This window comes from Pavona decussata, unplaced genomic scaffold, assembly GCF_977016875.1.
Source record: "Pavona decussata unplaced genomic scaffold, jaPavDecu1.1 SCAFFOLD_229, whole genome shotgun sequence".
In the NCBI taxonomy this organism is placed as follows: domain Eukaryota; kingdom Metazoa; phylum Cnidaria; class Anthozoa; order Scleractinia; family Agariciidae; genus Pavona; species Pavona decussata.
Window position 1 is genome coordinate 465,313 of NW_028145634.1, and position 20,158 is coordinate 485,470.

Consider the following 20,158-nt stretch of genomic DNA (forward strand, 5'->3'; position numbering starts at 1 on the left):
TTTGCAAAAAAGATGTTTAAACAAAGGCCTGGCTGAACTAGAAAACATTGTTGAGGAGGCAAACGTTTGCCACTTTAGCCGCGTGGGAAACATATGTTGCGGAAAACAAATTTTGCTGCTCGGAAATACATTTTTCCATCCCAGACGCAATTTTGCTTCTTAAACATATGTTCCCAGTTTAGCCACCATGAAAGCAATGATGACTAGTTTCCTTTAACAAAGTCAGTTTATTATTATGCGCATGCGTGACCCTATGTTTTCAGAAACAATGTTTCCTCGATTAGCCACCGTGGTAGCAAAACATTTTAGGCAGCTTTAGGAACGACGACGGCGACGGCAGCGAAAACGTCACTATTAAAATGAGTTCGCGTTTTTTCTAGCGTCGTTGCGATTATTCCAACTCTTGCTAAATGTCAAATGAAGATGAAATTTCCTGCAGTTGAATTTTTGGAGACCGCACCCAAGTTTAGAAAAAGAAAGCAAAGTTCGTCTCAAATTATGAACTTCCCCAAATTATTACAGAAACTCATTGTCAAGAAACCAGACAAATAAAACCAAACTCTCTCGATACGATGTTTGCATCACTTTTCTGTATTTCACTGAGTCAGACAATACAATACAAACGTACACTATAAGTTGATCATGGATTAACAAATTGAGCAAAGTTGGTAATGGATTAACAAAATTAAACCTCGTATACCAGCTAGACCCACAGCTTCCCTCTAAGAAGGAGCTGGTCACCCTAAATGGACTTCTGGCAAAGAATGACTGGGTATCTGGTTACAAAAAAGCTTGCCACCAAATTGCAGGATACGTCATTCCACTTTCCCTCCTGGTCTTCATAGCCTGGGTCACGTTTTCCAAATATATGACCGCAATCCTCAATACCACTGGTGTCGCTCGGGTTTCCGGCTGCCCACGCAGTAAACTGCGCCTCGACTAGGGTCCCGTCAATCCAATAGAGCTTGCGGTCTGCATCATCTCGCCGGATTCCAATCCACGCGCCACCCCACGTAACAGTCTTCTGCTTTAGTACCAGGTCGGCGATGAATTGGTTTTCCTCAGCTGATTTGATTATGGGCAGGTCTGCACCCCGACGTCGGCAAGCTGCTCGAGCATCGCTCCAGTGTTTGGTTGGAGTATCATCGATAAAATAGCAAGATTGCCCATGCCTAACCCAACCAGCCAGACAACCTGAACGAGCAAATATGAGAACTTAATCATTATGCTTGTATCGTGGAACGCCTTCTGGTAGTTTACGAACAGAATTATGGATATCCTGGGATAAACCGTTATATTTTTTTGCTAAAAAAACCCTGGTAATTTTAAGCATAAATGGCTGGAAAATTTCAGTTATAGGGAATAAGCTGTCATAAAATATATAGGATATTACACGGCGGCGCGAAGATGTGAATTTTATTTTGGAAGTATACGAACAAGCGCAGTAATTGAGTAAAATATATTTTTTTGATACAAGAAAATAAAATTCACATTTTCAAGCCACCAATTATTATTATTATTATTATTATTATTATTATTATTATTATTATTATTATTATTATTATTATTATTATTATTATTATTATTATTATTATTATTATTATTATATAGACAAATCCATCGCTCACCATTTTTCACTGTTTGCACATACAACCGTGAAAAAGCGGGAAATGACGTTATCAATATCATCACTAGTGGGGATATGGAAAATACGCCACTCGGCTCCCGAATGTAGTTTCGTTTGAATTCTACGAGTACTGTATTTTCCAATAAACCCCTCCTGTCTATATAATAAAATAAAGTATTTCGTAACCGGGCCTCACCAGTGAAAGTGTATGTTATGAATCGCAGACGTTTATTTTACGGCAGGGAAATGTTGCATAACTGAAACTGAACCAAAATGCCTTCCACTCTCCACCCTTCCCCTGGAATGGTCTGTAAAAGTTCGAAAATTAGCCGAAACGAGGCGTTAACCTTTATGACCTACAGAGAGTGAAGACCTTCAATTGAAATTCAAGGAATTTACGGCAAATATAGTCACAGAAGATATATTATACAGGATGTTCAAGGGATTCGACTGCAAAACGGAAAATGTTACCATTGAATATCAGAGATGAGGTAGTGGCAACTTGAGTTTCCGAACATGTTGGCGAAAGACAAAGCAAACGTAGCAAACTACACAGCGTGTTTGCTTCTGTTTGAATACTGTTTTGGGGGGAAATGACGGAACTCAATACCTACCAGGCTCTGCGTAGCACACGCGTTCAATCTCTGCCACTATTTTATCAAGTAGATTCTTAACGTCTACTTCTTGTTTCTTAATCTCATCTTTTTGTTTGTTAATCACATCGACAACCTTCTTTTCCTCGGAGGAAGCTGCAAACAATTTTTAGAGCAAACGGTCAGAAACATCTCATTGATTACAGTCAAACCTAACTCTGCTCAACAACCTCTCGATCTCTTCTTCAAAATGCTGATCTTTTAAGTCGAAGCAAAATAGTTGAAGCCTGTCGTAAGGCACGAATATAAATTTACGCCCCCAACCCCCCTCCCCACCCCCCAACGTTTTGGATGGTTAAAAAATATTTTATGTTATTTTACTTAACCATATCCATCACTTACAGAAACAACTTACCTTACATATTCGTATTAAGAATGTTATATAAGGTTTTTCCGACAAGCCCGACAATTTCAGACAGTTTGTCGTTAGTTTTGCTGCCGAACGGACGACTAGGTTTCAACCATGAAATAATGGAATTTCAGCCGTTGTTTCTATTTTCTTTTGTTCTTGGATCGGTGTTTCACGAAGATAGAGTTTCATCACTGAATAAGTTCGAGGGAGTTTTTGCACAAAGGCATTCATTTATGAATGCTACTTATCGCCTTTACGCATAAATATTTGAAACGGATAATTATGTACAGCTATGGTCATCCTGGATCATTCAATCCCGCTGTCATAACGAACAAAGAAGCACATATGATTTACGGAAAAACGGAAACTTGGTCTTCCTAGCTGCTGGTTTCACAAGAAAACAAGCCCAAAATTTCTGCCTCATTAGCCTGATGTGTTGGTCAAATGTAATTTGGGCCAGACTGAAGCATTGACTTCTTAAGGCTAATACTTGAAAAGAAAAGAAAACATGAAAATTAAACATTAACCCCCCATCCCAACTCCAAAACAGGCTAAAAGAAACGTGGAAGAGTTTCATTAAACCTGCCATGCAACGACTCTCATGAAAAGAGATAATCCCATCACATTTAAACGAATTCAGAACTAACAGCTGCAAGTCTTGCAAAATTCATGAACTCGCCACTGGGTTTCGAGCACAGCCGGGGGTGTTTTTCCTAATGAAACTCTCTCAGGCAGACTCTTAAATAATTCTCATGACACTTGGACGGCAATCCCTAACTATCATTTTGAAAAACATGGCGGACTCTTGTTTCTACTGACACTTAATATATGTGAACGATTTTGGTTGCCTAGCACGTGACCGAAATCTTGCCGGTGTTTTCAGAGTGGTATTACCTCCGAGTCCCCCAAAAACGACTGCGTAGGAGGCTACCGTAATGGCGGCTGATGGTGAATACACTATACGTAGACTAATGAATAATTTATGACTGATTAAATTCCAGTTAAATTAATATAAAGTTTACAGCCCAACGAGTGACCAATAGAAAGACCTGAGCGACATTTCCCCACATTACGATAACTCGTTCATTGCGCATGTGCGCATGCACGAGTTAAAAAGGGGGGTCACTGATTATAATCCATGGTAGTGGCTAAATATGAAGATTTGTATGGAATTTCATCATTGGTTTACATATCGAACAAAAAATGAGATATAATAACGATGATGTAATCGTTATATTTCGCCAAGGGAAAATAATTTCGCCACTAAGGAATTCTGGTGATATTTTTTCTGCCTCAACGTTCAGTGTGGCACCTAAATTATTGGCTTGGATTATGTAGTCTTTGAAAAATGAACTATATGATAGGATATACGATACAGCTTATGCGTACCTAAATATTCAATTTAAATATTTTACCTTCAGGCCCAACAGGCTGTTTTGTCATCACAGTCACTGGGTACAAGACGAAAAGGAGAAGGAACACTGTTTTCGTAACGGCCATCGCAAGCAATGAACTAGTAGTTAGTCTAAAATTTCTCCTTGCCTTGACAAAGGGGAGTTCGTTGTAAATGTAGCGTGTTTTAAAATGTTTTCGAACGCCGCTACTAGCGTTGACCCGTAGGATTTATTCACGGTTGATGTGTTTACAGTTATTTGCATGCGAAATAACGCAATCATTTGAAAGAAATTACCGAGTTACCAATTCCTTTCCGAATGGTTCATAAACAACGAATTAAATTAAACAGGCTTGAGTCATGGCTAGCAAAGGCGAAAAAGTATTTTGATTCATGGACATGCGCAGAACCGTGAACCCCTCACTTTAAATTCACTTAAACCACCATATGGTTGCCGGAAAGATATTTAAAAATTTGTCGAGAACTAACTTAAAAAACACTGTCAGCTGAAGATAGCCCGCAGCCTTGTAAAGATGACTAAAAGCACTTGGGTTTTTGTAAAATTAAAATTTACTCTGAACTAAAAGGCATCACTTTGACAACTTTTTGATGGCTCTTAAATGAACCGTTCAATTAAATCGTGTGGTAAGTTAAGTAGAGTCACTTTCACGAAAGTTAAAGTTGACAGCCTCGCATGGATCTTAAATTTGATGGGTCATTTGATTGGTCACCTCTTATTTAACTTAAACCGCCATAAGGTTGCCTGTCTGAAAGATCTCTAAAAGGTTGCCAAAAACTAACTTAAAAACACTGTCAGCTAAAGATTCCCCACAGCAAAGGTGACTAAAAGCACTTAGCTCGAGTTTTTTTCAACCTTTCGTGTTCTCCAGGTTGCTTTTCTCTGATCAATGGTTTTAGCTTGATTCAGAGTATTTAAAAATTTACAAATTTTACAGGCACAATTTTTTGTCGCAAACTGAGAAGGTCTGATTCGGTCAGGAGCACTCAGATTTCATTTTCCGACACGTATGCCTGTGTCACTGAATAATACGTCATTTTCGCAAACAATTGACACATATGTACAAAATTATAGTTTCCCGGCCCGGGGGCCGTTTCTCAAACGTCCCGGTAACTTTTCGGGGCCGAAATCAAATATTCAAATCAAAATCTAAAGAATAAAAGCGCGGGTCCTAGCTAACAAACCAGTCCATTTTGTTTTGTTAACTAATAGTTTTATCATGATATCTACAAAACTACTGAAACTTCGATCTTAAATTGAAACAACCACAGCTTCCCGGGCCCCCAATTATCAGGACATGCATTCAAGAAACGGGCCTCTGATCTTCAAAAGAAACACTTCAACATCATGTCTTCGTCTCCCCGCTGCGCCAAAGTTTTCAAAGCCACACCTATTGTTGCCTTCCGACGGACCAACGACCTTAGTAATTTACTATAGTTAGCGCCAAATTACGTAATCCAACACAAAATAATAATAATAATAATAATAATTTACCAATTTATATAGCGCGTATTTACATATTCTGATCAATAGCGCTTTACAATCATATACTTAAGAGAAAACGAAAATACATCACCGTGAGAATAAAGTAAAATAACCACCAATTGGTTCTTTTCGATGCGATCGACAACTGTTTAACATGCAACTACATAACAGACGGACTTTATAGCTACACATTTCATTCTACTGGTGAAACTTGACATTTCACTAATTATAGTGGAGCTCCGCGCGCCGCCACCATGGGTAAGAAAATATAGTAACCCATCGATGCCAGAAATTTTGGGTTCCGTTATGACGTCAATGTCCGTCCGTACGTACGCAGCACCACGGGAAAACCAATGCGAATGGGACAACAGCGGGAGAAACAAAACGACAGAGCACATCATCATAACATTATAAACAGCTTTATAGCGAATACCAGCCGTAAGTAAATACAGTGTAGAAGCCGAGTTGAATTAAGGATTAATTTTCACGCGCATTTTCAAAGTTTTCCCAACTTGCCAAAGATGGGCAGCGACGAGGACAATTTTTGAAAACTTTGAAAATACAAGTGAAAAATAATCCTTAATTATAATTCTACGAGGTCTCATTGAGATTACAGTTTTATAACGTAGAGGGCAGAATTTTGTTAAGCCATCGAGGCACTTCAGTCTTAAAACAGTCAGCCCCGGAGTAAAAACACTCATCCGTAAGCAGAGCAAACAAACATATTTAATTCTTTCGTAGGGTACAAAACAAACAAAACTGACGAGAAAAGTCGATTGTTATACACATGTAATCAAGAGAAAATACAAGTTTAATTCAGAAGCAAACTAACAGCGATTAAACCAAATGTTAGGCACAGTTAATTGATTCACCTACGCCGTGAAGCTTTCTACCGCTTGAAAATCACACGAACACAGTTGGACAAAAATAGGAAACGGTGGATCTAAAGAAGAAAAATCCAGGGTAATTTCTTCCGCTGAATTTGACCATAGTTTGTCTACCAATTGTGATTTGACCTGCTCCTTCCCCCCATCAAAATACACTGTTATGCTCGATTATCGTTTGTTCAGAAGAAGAAGTAAAGAGGTGAAAGCACTTACTCGCCATGATTGATTTCAGTTTTCCAACCAAACAAATCCGATCTAAGTTTTTAGCTTTCGACACAAATAATGTTTTGTTGTTTCTTGTAAGACACGAAAATTCACCATAAGGACTGAATTTCCTTTAAAGCTGCAGCACTTGATTTCCTTGTACTATAGGGACAACTGAACAACCCGGCTTTAAAAGTTAACTCCAAAGAACCTAAAAGAATTCGTTGTTGTTGGACACAAAATGAAAAAATGTAGAATGAAAGTAGAAATGGCGTGCTTAGCCAATCAGGAGCGAGTATTTTCGCCGCTTTACCAATCGGGAGTGAGTACTAGTAAGTTTGCCCTCGGTGAAATTAAGAAAAAATGCTTTCTGTTACAACTAATCAGCATTCAGTAATTTTGCCCTCTAAGTTATAAAGATTGTAATTATTATTGTTGGTAAGCAGTTTGCTACATATGCACTAAAAATATATAATATATAACTCCAAAAAGGATGTGGAATTTGTAAGGTTATTACTATATTAATACGATAAGCAGACTTATATAAATGCTATTACAAAAAGGAATTGTGGAGCTCCGCCTTTAGGCATGGCTAAATATATATATTATAGACGGCTGTAACTCTAAAAGCGCTCATTACGTGTTACATTGCAACCACTACCACAAACATATACATGCATAGAAGAAACGAAACGACGACTTAAAGACCGCTTTATAATTAACGAGCTTCGCAGACCATTTGACAAACAAACTGATTCTAAACCTGCTACAGTCTCAGAGCATTTTCTTTCTAACCATCATAGCGCTTCTGACATGCTACTTATTCCTCTCGAACTCATCAAATCTAATCGTGACAGTATACGCAAAGTTAGTGAGGTATACCCAGTCATCGACAGAGGTCAATCTCTTGAACCCTTAGGTATAAATAGGAGACGTGAGATATGAACATTTTCCCAGTCTTTCATCCTCCTACTTTATGTTACTCTCTCAAATTTCTTATTGTTAGCGGAGCTCGCGAGCGCGCCGTAGGCGCGCGCGGCGGAGCCCCATAGCTAAGAGATTTTGGTAAACCAGGGGCGGGGGAGAACACTCCATAGCGCCTGGCACTTTTTTTGTATCAGAATCTTCCAACAAAACTTGACGTCACATCCGGTGAAATTGGCGCCCAGCAGCCTGTCTCGGCGAAGTCGAATGATGGCGTCTGGGTTGGGCATGATTTCTTCGGATTTTTGAGCCATCAGTATCAGGAATTGTGAACTGTGGATATGAAAGATGTTGTAAAGATATTGCTTCGACTTCATGAGCAGGGGTTTTCCAAAGGAGTCATTTTTTCTATTGTTTTGACGGAAAATACGAGACAGCTAAGCGTCGTGTCATGGCGAAAATTTCACACTCTCAAAACGAGTGGCGTTCAGACTTTTGGCTCTTGTGGCTTCTGATCGTTCGAAAGCTGAAATTTTAATAGCCTATCCCGTGTGCAACATAATGGACGAGACATCGTCAGTCATAGTTTGCAGTGTTGACATCGGGAACCTAATTATCTCTCGACGTGAAGTGTTGGAAGCCTGTATCATTGAAGCTGTTCTAATTGTCTTCGTTGTAAGAGACTCGTAATCTTCCAGGTGAGTAAATGTAGTTATCTTCATTTCCAATTCTTTTCTGCCGACGTGAGTACCTTTACATGTGGGCTTTAGAGTAATAAGTCGGTTTTGTGCTTCGACGTTCTTTAATAAAGACGCAAGTGACGTTTAATTAATAAATAGCTATAGTAATTCTCTTATCTGAAATGCATTTCATATCATGTTGTCCTTCCAATGCAGGCTTGAGGAGGGGCTTGAGTCAGAAAATGTATCTGCGTGGCCTGGTTCATTTTTTTCTAGTGTGAGACAGTTGTTAAAGTTATTGATGTCAAGCCATCTTAAACAATAAATTAAATAGCATTATTGCGAATGACATTATTTCTCAAGTATTGAAAGAAACAACCCCTTCACCCTTTACCTCATCTGCACTCTCACCACTTGGGTGCTCATGGGTTAAGGCTTTTTATACATTTGCACTATAATTATGCACCCGTGACATCAAATTGTGGTAAGAACAAACAGTATGCCACAAGCCACAGACAAGTGGCATGACTGATGTTCTTACCTTGTTTTGAAGTCCTCTTTGGGTTATCAAAGGACACATGGAAGGCCAAATGGACTTTGAAAACTCTTCATGGCTGACAATATCATTTGTACATCATATAATTATTTACCAGTTATTTCAGTTATGTTAGTTGGTGCCAAATATTTAAGGGTGGGGAATTGTCTTTTTCTTTGTGTCCAAGGTTGGGGAAGAAAACATAAAGTAGAAAAATATATGTATTTGCAAATTCCTGGAGGTTATCTATCAGTAGAAATTGACCCATACATTACGTTCTAATTACATTGTTTCCTTTGAATCAATGAAATTCCCAACAGTTCATTTTGACAAGGAATATTGAGTACTGTTCAATTCAATGAAAAATCAAAAGTTCAATAACCACACAGTCAGTTCAAAAACCACACATCAGTTCAGTGACAGTTGACCTCAATTGTAGGAATAACTATAGGTGAAAGGTTTTTTATTCCAATGGGACAGATAAGAGGAGAGGGGAGGGGAGAGGGTTTTACGGGAGCGTGGTCCATATTTAGAGTAGGCAGAAAGTACAAGTGAAACTAATAAGTGTCCATGTATTACAAATAATGGTAACAGGCTTACATGCATTTAAAAATCTATTGCCCACTTATCCATTGTTTGTCTTTGTAATGATATTTGGCAACAGCTGCCCAGTAATGTAGCTTTTTCTTGGACATAGTTCCACTTCCTTCTTGTCAATGATGCAGATTAGTGGTCCGTTAGTAAATTTGTAAAAATCTAGAAGTTCTATGATTCATTGAAAATCAAAAAGTCAAATAACCATAGCAATAGTTCAAAAAAAACACGTCAGTTCAGTGACAGTAGACCTATGTAACAAAAACTATAGGTGATGTGTTTTCAACTTTCTCTTCTTCATGCTTGTCAAGGATGCAAATGAGAAGCCTGCTTGTAAATTTCATATTAGTTCAATTCAAAGAAGGCTTAAAAATTCAATCACCACACCAAAACAACAAACCTCCCACCCCTTTCCCCCTCCCCCGCCCCGCCAAAAAAGGGAGGATTATATAAATGTATATATTTGTTAACTACCTGGGGCCGGTTCCTGGAAGGAGGAATATACTATACCAGGTATAACAGTTATTCCAGGGATAAATCTGCTATTCTGGGAATACGGAATTTATTCCGGGGATAAAGGTATTCCTGGAATAAGGCACATTTATCTCTGGAATAGAGTTATTACACCTTTCAGGAACCGGCCCCTGGGTGATAGCAGACCTCAAAATTAAGAAAATTTACTGGCGTGGGTGTCAGCCATGAAAAGTTTTCAAAGTCCATTTGGCCTTCCATGTGTCCTTTGATAACCCAAAGAGGACTTCAAAACAAGGTAAGAACATCAGTCATGCCACTTGTCTGTGGCTTGTGGCATACTGTTTGTTCTTACCACAATTTGATGTCACGGGTGCATAATTATAGTGCAAATGTATAAAAAGCCTTAACCCATGAGCACCCAAGTGGTTAGAGTGCAGATGAGGTAAAGGGTGAAGGGGTTGTTTCTTTCAATACTTGAGAAATAATGTCATTCGCAATAATGCTATTTAATTTATTGTTTAAGATGACTTGACATCAATAACTTTAACAACTGTCTCACACTAGAAAAAAATGAACCAGGCCACGCAGATACATTTTCTGACTCAAGCCCCTCCTCAAGCCTGCACTGGCAGGACAACATGATATGAAATGCATTTCAGATAAGAGAATTACTATAGCTATTTATTAATTAAACGTCACTTGCGTCTTTATTAAAGAACTTCGAAGCACAAAACCGACTTATTACTCTAAAGCCCACATGTAAAGGTACTCACGTCGGCAGAAAAGAATTGGAAATGAAGATAACTACATTTACTCACCTGGAAGATTACGAGTCTCTTACAACGAAGACAATTAGAACAGCTTCAATGATACAGGCTTCCAACACTTCACGTCGAGAGATAATTAGGTTCCCGATGTCAACACTGCAAACTATGACTGACGATGTCTCGTCCATTATGTCGCACACGGGATAGGCTATTAAAATTTTAGCTTTCGAACGATCAGAAGCCACAAGAGCCAAAAGTCTGAACGCCACTCGTTTTGAGAGCGTGAAATTTTCGCCATGACACGACGCTTAGCTGTCTCGTATTTTTCGTCAAACAATAGAAAAAATGACTCCTTTGGAAAACCCTTGCTCATGAAGTCGAAGCAATATCTTTACAACATCTTTCATATCCACAGTTCACAATTCCTGATACTGATGGCTCAAAAATCCGAAGAAATCATGCCCGACCCAGACGCCATCATTCGACTTCGCCGAGACAGGTTGCTGGGCGCCAATTTCACCGGATGTGACGTCAAGTTTTGTTGGATGATTCTGATACGAAAATTTGAGGAGTCTTTTATCCCCCGCCCCTGTGAAAAAACCAAGCGGTGCGAGAAATTTTGGTTTGGTTATGACGTCACTTCCGTCCGACCGACCGCCCGACCGACCACCCGTACGTACGCTAATCCAAGTAAGCCAACATGAAATGAGACACTCAAACCTTGTGCTGCAAATCAGGTTTTTTTTCGGCGGGAAAATGCATGGCCAACTACGCTGCCGGCCGCGTTTGTTTGGCGGGAAATTGCATCGCCAACTGCGTTTGAGAAAAAATAATAATAATAATTTTGAAGACGACGTGTGCGACAAAACACAAACTCAATTTATGAATAAGTCTTCAAACATGTAAAGCAAAGAAAAGGAGATTGAAAGAGATCGAGAAAACAGGTGACAAAGAAGCGAAGTTCGACGTCAAAGAGAGCGATTGAGAGCGGTAGCAAAATAGGCGAAACATGAGTGACGAACAAAGAGAGAAAGAACAGGAGAGGATGACGAAAAAAGCCCGTGTTGTGGCAAAGGGTTTTAGTGTCTCATTTCACATTGGCTTACATAAAGGAGCGTATGTGCTGTAACCCGGGTTGTTTTCCGGCGAGAAAATGCATGGCCAACCGCGTTTGAGAAAAATACAAAACAAAAAATAATAATTTTGAAGACGACAAGATACAAAGTCAATTTTTATATGTGACCAACAACAGGAGAAAGAGCAAGGCAACTAGCGGCAGGAGAAACAAATCGACTGGCACATCATCAGCATCTGGAAGTGAAATCATTCTTCTCCGATCCGGCGCCACGAAACGTTGGATTTTTCCTCTTAAAGTGAAACGTTTCGCTCACTTAACGTTGTAAAACGAACGGAAAAATCAGCAATGGAATAAAGGGACTGGTTATTCTCAGAAGAGGCAAGTACATTCATGCAAAACTTTGCTAGTTTGCTGGTTTGCAAGATATTGTTTTCTTGCAGTTTTGATACGCCGTTTAACTTAAGCTTAAGCTAATACTGCTAACTTCAGAAGAGTATTGAGCTCAATTTTTCGGTCCATGTTGATTATTTCCCTTGGAGTTTTATTTTCTGATCTCGTCCAATTTTGCCGTCAAACAGCGGGAGAAAGAGCAAGGCGGATCGCGGCGGGAGAAACAAATCGATTCTTTTAGCAGCTTTTAGAGGCGGCACTTCATAAACAGCGGCCGAATCTCGAAGAGCAATTACTTTACTCTAATCCGGCGTGATGAAATGAAATTAAGATGCGATGGACTGATTTTTCCTCTTGAAGTGAAACTCAACGTTGTTAACGAACTAAAAAATCAGCAATCGAATAAAAGGACTGGTTATTCTCCAAAGAGGCGAGTATATTCATGTGAAATTGTTGACAAAACTTTGCTGTTTTTGCAAGATATTTTTTTCTTGTAGTGTTGACACTGCAACTTGTTTAACCTCAGAGCAGCCTTTTGAGCTCATTCTTCGGTCCATGTTCGTTATTTCGCTTGGAGTTTTATTTTCTAATCTCATCCCATTTTGCTTCATTTAAAAAATTTGATTCTGAGCTAAAATAGTCAGTCAAACAAATGTCTCCCAACATTGTATCGTTGGCATAAACTACTGACAAGTTTTTCTCGCATATATTTCTAATTTTAGCATTTATTTCTGACAGTCTTGACAGAGAACAAACAAAAGTACTTAAAACAGTAGGATATAGCCGCTAAGATTAAGATGTGTGAGTAATTTTCACTGAAAGTCTCTTCAAAGAACGTTAAAAGCGAATGTAAAATTAAAGTGTGATTTCATTTTCGTCAAAACAAAGTTTACGCAAAACATACATTCGCTTGTTTTTTTGTGAATTTTTCAAAGATCGTTGTTTAGTTTATTTCTGTACTTATTGCTATGAATTATCACAGTGCTTTTTTCATTTACTACTCATAGATATATTTGAAGTGTGTTTTTTGGTTAGTGTATCCATTTTCTCTGAGGTTTATAGCGTACGGCCTTCTTGATAGGCAAAATTTACTAGACAGTGACAGTGCTGGTAGCGCGCGTTGGCTGTCCACAAACCGGTTTGCCTTGATCATCTTAAAAACTAAAAAGAATAATAAAAATTTTGAGTCCATTTGAATTCCGCTTTTTTTTTAACACAGAGGGCAAAATGTTCTTAAAACTATCAAGGAAATTCGTAAAACAGTCAGTAAAACATTCATCGAAGGCGCAAGCAAACCGACAAATTATTTAATTTTTTCGTAGCGTACAAAAAAAAAAAAACCGACGAGAACAGTTCCCATTATACACATGTAATTAAGAGAGAATACAAGTTTAATTCAGGAGCAAACTAACAACGATAAATCAAATGTTAGGCATCAATTAATTGTTCACCTGCGCTGTGAAGCTTCCTACCGCTTGGAAATCACGCGAACATAGATTGATGAAAATAGCAAACGATGGATCCAAAGAAGGAACTTGCGGAGTAATTTCTTCCTGCTCCTTCCTTCCATCAAAAGGACACTTTCATGCTCGGTTACTTTTCGTTGAAAGCACTTGGACGTCATGACTGATTTCAGTTTCTTAACCAAACAAAATAAAATAATATTTTGCTGTTTAATGTGAGAGACACCAAAATTAACCTTTACGAATTTCCTTCCTAGCTGCAGCACTTGATTTCCGTGTATTTTTGGTACAAAGAACCCGGCTTAAAGTGTCGAACTTCGAAAGAACCTTAAAGAACTTGTTTTTTTGGGCACAAAATGCAGAAACCAACAAAATGTAAAACTGTAGTGCTCAGCCAATCAGGAGCGAGTATTTTCGCCGCTCGACCAATCAGGAGTAAGTAATTTTGCCCTCGGTGAAAGGGAAATTACGAAAAACTGCGCTCTGTTACAACAAATCACCATTCAGTAATTTTGCCCTCTGTTTTACATTATTATTGTTGATGAGCAGTTAGCTGCATATGCATTAAAAATGTACTATATAACTGCAGAATTGCTGAGGAACTCATAAGGTTATTACGTTCATACAATGAGCAGACTTCTATTGTGGAGCTCCACTTTTAGGCTTGGCTAAATATATATATTATTTTGTGGCATCTTGTTGTTCAGCTTTGAAGACCTTTGAAAGACCGTTTATTAGCCAGACTGCTACACCCTGCTCTTCGGAAGAGTACATCCAGATTAAATTTCTTGTTCTATTTGTTACTGAAAGGAACGTCTCCGCGGCGAAACTCGCCTTCAGTCAGTAAAGACAGCTCTTACACACAATCTGACAGTCCGCTTGTCCGTAATGATACTCGGAGACACACAACGAGAACATTAATTTAAGCAGCATACTTAAAATGCTGTCTCCCGTGTTGCTAGATCATTTTGTCACTTTTTAAAAGACACATTTGTGTAACCATAAAGACTGATCTGTTCGGATGCTTTAGCTGAAAATTAACGTCCCAGAAAGTTTTAGGGAAGCGATTTTTATTACCCCAAATTTACTGGCTTTCCGAAAATGCTAGCTAACCTTTCTTAAAGGAGAAGGTCATTCCAAAATGGCACATTTTCTCCTTTCGTCAATAGAAAGGTAATGTAAAGATTAGGTACTCACCGACGTTTCAGCTTCCAAGGAGCTTTCTATCCTTATGAAATCCTTGTTCAAAGTAGGCCAAAAATCGAGCACGGTCGCCGCCATCTTGGAATATAGTTAGCAGCCTGGCGATGCATGTGTGACGTCATTGAGTTCAACCTGAAGTTTGGCGGGAAGCTTGAACAGTCGACTCGTCCTTTTGCAGTCATGCCCTTTTGTTCAGCACCGTCGGTATTGCTCAAATAGGTCTCAAATAGACGGCAAAAAAGGTATTTCCTTCCATCGTTTACCAGTAAAGAGAAAAAACTTGGCAAAGCAATGGCCGGGACAAAAAGTTCTTGCCAAAAGAACACTTGTATGTTTGTTCCGACCACTGCAATGATGACTGTTTTGAAGTGGACCACCGACATAATCTCCTCGGTGGTAAAACTCGCAAAAGAAAGAAAAAAACAGACGTAGTTGCAACTATCATATAAGATTTCATATTCAGCGAAGATTACAAAGAAAAAACAGAGCAAGTACTCGTCGTATCCTGATACTGGTTGACAAAGTACCTTCAAGCTTGTTTTCTGACTCCGGTTCTTCATCACAACAAACGCACTCTCTTGCGGTCTTCCGCACTTCGCATCTTCCGCACAAGCACCAATTTAAGTTGAACAGTCTTTCTGCACCTTCGTTCCCGTTATCAGAGCCACTGTTTCCTTGGTCAACGTTGCCTACAGGCTGAGAGCACGCTATTGCCTGGTACACGCAAACGAGCTTAATTTTTTTTAAGTTTGGCCCTTTATTTTGTCGCTACAATGCCAGCTTCTTGGAATGCCATTACACATTTTTAATGTTTCACATAATTTAAAGTACTCAAGTTCCCGTTCCAATTGGACCTTTGAAACAGCGATTTTAAGAAAACATGGAAATTAGCTTTGCGATTTGTGTCAAATTTTGGTCACTTCCGTCACACTTGAGGATAACGTTTATTTCGTTTGCAAACGTTTGGATCGTTCAAAAAACGTGCGTTTCGATGGTTCAAAGCGTTTGACAACGTTCGTTTAGATCGTTCGAAGCGTTTGGCATTTTGAGCTTTGATCTTTTTAGGCGTTTCAGAATGTTGATATATTACATCGTGCTTATTTTTCGCATGTCACGGCAGAGTCTTTTCGGTAAAGCCTTCATCTGTCATCAGAAATAAACCTACTGAAGGAATTAAGACTTTTTAATAAATCTGTGCATAACTAAAAAAACTTTAAGGACAAATTAAGAAGATATAAATTATTACTACTGGATATTCGAAAAAAAAAGCTACTTAACATGCAACAAAAACAAAAAAAAAAAAAAGAAATTTACTTATTTCGATCAATCAGTTTTTCTCACACCCAACAGCTCCGAAAGCCAACAAGAAGCAGCGCTGCTTGGTAAATTATGGCATACTCACAAGATATTTCAGCGCTTAATTTCCGTAAAAGCAAAATTTTGCGAATGAAATATTACATTTTAATAGCACAGGATGCAAAGTTTTGAGTTTTTCAACAGTTGAAAAAGACGTAATATCGACTGAGTTTGAAATGACCATAGTAATGTCAACAATAGATTCCTGAAACGGATCGACCAATTTAATTATCTGATCACGATAAAAGGAGGAAAATTCAGGTATCCCACAATGCCTCGCTTCCAACTATATTATCAACTCGATGTTGATACGCGATTTCGCATTTGCGATGGGGCTTCTCGGAGTGAACGCTGATCTGCGCTCTCCGTCGCCATTGCTTTACGTGAATTGCTTAGATTTAGCCAGTCAGAGTTATGTCAATTTGTCAAACTTAGCCTGTTGTCGGTTTCTAACGGTCATAGGACACGTTAGTTTTCCAAAAGACTTACGAGAGTGGCTTCTTTGCTTGTTTGTGCGATCAGAAACATTGAACGGCCGCTTGCCACTCGACTCTTCTTGGACTTCTTCCATGCATTTACCGTTTGCTTGAATATCGACTTAAAAGGAAGCATTTATGTCACCACTTGATGTCCTTACACGAATAGAACCGAACAGAATCGTGCTTAAAGTACTGTTCATTTCGACCGGGAAAACGAGTGATCGTTCAAAAGCAGCATTATGCAGTTGTTGACATGTTTGGCGCCAATTTACGCAAACTTCAACGAACAAAAATTCCTTCAAAACATGGGGACTTAAGGGGACCTTGAATAAAATTCAAAGGAGATACTTTTCGAGCAACAACAGGCAAGATTTCACGCTAATGTACCCAGGATTGAACTCGCTACGGTCAAATTTGGGTCAAGCATTTGAGAGCCGCGAACGAACAAAGCGAGTCGATCATGCATACCACTCCAAACAATTGTATGTTTTTCTTTATTCTTACGCAAATTAGCTGCGGAATTGTAGTGCAAGCTTGAACTTAATTGCCAAAGCAATACACAAAACGATTTAACTTACATTCTCAGATCCTGAATAAGGAAAAATAGCCACTTGAAATTCAGTCGATTTCGGACTGCGTGCTTGCCTTCGCATCGATACTTGACACCTTCTAGTCGATAATTTTTCGCGGAGACTCATGGGATACCTGATTTCTCCTCCTTTATCAAGATAAAAGATTTTAAAATAATACTCAAGGGAACTGCAAATTTATCGTTATTTGTGCTTCACTGTACGTTTCCTCAGCTTGATTCAGAAGGGAATACGGGTCTCATTGGAAACAACTGCGGTTGGTTGACAGTTTAATTCGATAAGGTCAGAATTAATAACTTCGGTAAAATTATGCAGAGGAAACGCAAGGTACGTAAACAAACATGAAACGATCGAAACACGCCAAGACAGTCAAACATTTGGAACGTTTGAAACGCTTGTTTCAGACGTTACAAACGCACGAAGCAAACGATATCTAAACCAAAATTTTCATGTCTACGACCTCACGCCGTAGAACTAAAACATGTAATGCTGAATTTGTTATTGTTATCGTTCAATCATCGAAGACTGCAAAGTGAAAGCCAGTGGATATGAGAGTACAACTTATGTGCATTTCAGAAAGGTAAAAATTAGAGCGATATCAGTTTTAGTTAATCGCAATTTTGAGTGTAATTTTTTCCACGGTGTTATTTCCAAATTTGCACATTTTTGCGTGACCGCATTTTCCTTCGATTTCCTTCTTTCATATTCAACGTGAAACAAGAGTTTTTCTTGAGATTTGAGCGTACAAAGGTTGATGCACATAAAATTTAGTTTTTATTTTTGTCTCTGACGTTTTTCTATAATCCCCATGTTTTAAGACATTGTTTAGCGTTGCATCAGATTTGTGACCGCCGTGCCAGGCAATGGCCTACGCACAGCCTACACGCTCGGGCTTGAAACGATACGGCTCAGCCATTTTGGCAACCTCGTTCCCAGGGTCTCGTTCTCAAGGTCTCTCTCGTTCTCAGGGTCTCTCTTTCGCTGGGGCGGGAAGAAGAGAGACCCTGGGAACGAGGTTGCCATTTTGGGTGAACTCAATGACGTCACGCAATCATCGCCAGGCTGCTAAGTATATTCCAAGATGGCGGCGACCGTGCACGATTTTTGGGCTACTTTGAACAAGGATTTCATAAGGATAGAAAGCTCTTTGGAAGCTGAAACGTCGGTGAGTACCTAATGTTTACCTTACCTTTCTATTGACGAAAGGGAAAAAAGTGCCATTTTGGAATGACCTTCTCCTTTAGGGACTGGTCATAAAGTACCGGGGGGGGTGGGCTGGAAAAATTCATTTTTACGAAGGCTAGTTTTGTGTGACCCACCCTCATATTTTTGCAGAATAATGCATGGCCCACCCATATTTTTCAGGTAAAAAATGAAATGACCCACCCCTAGTAAATAAAGGTAAGACTATACATAAAACTAGACAAATTAGAGGACAAGTATGATAGAGGAAGGAGCACACATGCACAAAGTCTTGTTTTTGAAGTTTATCATTGCATGAGATCTATTTTTGTTGAAATACCTGAAATGATTTTGAGAAGATAATGTGCATCTAATATGTATCATTAATAACCACATGGAATCATAGTTGTTCATTTTAATGGATGCGAGTGAACTTGCCCTTTTCTTGATAGAATGTGTAGTTCCAGAAAATATCCTTACCCCACCCATGGAGGGAATTCAAGATTCTGGAGGGGATGGTGGTAAGAGAAAGAACAAAATTACAGAGATTGTATGAAAGAAACTTGGAAGTTCCTGGCGGTAGGGCGTCCTTTTATAAATTCCCTCTGTGATGGGGGATGGATATTTTCTGAAACTACACAATTATAATTTGTGCTTTTACTGTTAATACATTTCACAGTTTTACTGGCAAAAGGCACCATTTGATGCAAAACATGTGCAAAAATATTATGTGCCCCACCCCTTTAATGATGCATGGTTTTTGCTAGCCCACCCCTTTTTACATGCATGAAAACAGTGACCCACCCCCCCTTTTTTTCCAGCCCACCCCCCCCTGTACTTTATGACCAGTCCCTTAATTGATGACATATTTGTCCTTCGAAAATGAAAGGAATTAGTCTTCCAGTGTTATATTACGAAATTTTAAGCTGGGAAAAAAAACATTCGATAGTCCTGATAACTGATCAACAGCCGGAATAAACCGAGTTAACATTAGAAGGGATAAAAGAAATTAAAGGACAAGCTACTCACCTTCAGTTCGCAGAGGAAGCTTTTAGACGCAGTCTAATGATCCACTGGTCCGAAGTGATGACTTTTATTGTTGATTAAGGAAATAAAATTAAAATGAAAAGGGAACAAAGTTCAAAATTACTGAAGTTGTTCCAATCACCCTTTTCAGTGTAGTTGCTACTAGCAATAGCCTTTTGTTGGGTAGTTGTCATTGTAATTTCTGCCAATAATGTTGAATGAAACGATAAACAAGCTCCACGAACAGATTAACCATTCAAAATTCAACAAAACTCGGAATTTTTATAAAACATTTTTTCAAACTCGATAAAATAACAAAATACAACCACTGCAATGTCACGAAGAGCAGGCCATGTGTGCCTGCTTGCATACACAAAACTCGCTAATTTCAAATTGTTGCTCTTCCTTCAGTTTACAGCACATCGCAAGTGTCAGTGTTCTCAGCTCATGACTTGTACTAAAGTATCAAATAAATCCTACCAAAACTGAAAGCGCACTTTGTGACGACACTCAGAGAAGCTACCTTGATAGCCGTTTCTTCTTTTTCCTGAAACGCTAGTAAATTTTTATATTTGTGCTAAGCAAAAAGGTTTCCCTGTTGACAGGGCTTAATTGGCATGGACTCGTGCAATCAATTTAGCGACTTCCCTGTCATGTTGGAACTCGTTCTTGTCCCAGATTGCTCGATTTTTGAAATTGAACACGGACTTGCACTGCTGATAAAAGTAAAAGGAAGCTAATGACATAACCAAGCCAACAGTCATTTCATTGTACACAGTGAGTTATCAAGTTTTATC

The 20,158-nt window shown here is 38.9% G+C and overlaps 2 protein-coding genes across 2 annotated transcripts in view; both read right to left on the reverse strand.

Annotated features, from left to right (window-relative positions):
• Nucleotides 1-19,549, reverse strand: part of LOC146458736 (uncharacterized) — a 256,692-nt gene extending 237,143 nt beyond the window's left edge. Inside the window, exon 1 of the mRNA XM_085090344.1 lies at nucleotides 19,365-19,549. The gene's annotated coding sequence lies outside the window, so the exon portion shown is untranslated. The remainder of the gene's footprint in view (nucleotides 1-19,364) is intronic.
• Nucleotides 583-4,407, reverse strand: LOC146458749 (perlucin-like protein). The gene is made up of 3 exons (XM_085090368.1): nucleotides 4,048-4,407; nucleotides 2,242-2,376; nucleotides 583-1,194 (listed from the first exon to the last, which is right to left on the reverse strand). The coding sequence occupies exons 1-3, from the start codon at nucleotides 4,130-4,132 to the stop codon at nucleotides 743-745; spliced, it is 672 nt and encodes a 223-aa protein (XP_084946494.1). The 5' UTR covers nucleotides 4,133-4,407; the 3' UTR covers nucleotides 583-742.
• Nucleotides 19,550-20,158: the final 609 nt, after the last annotated feature.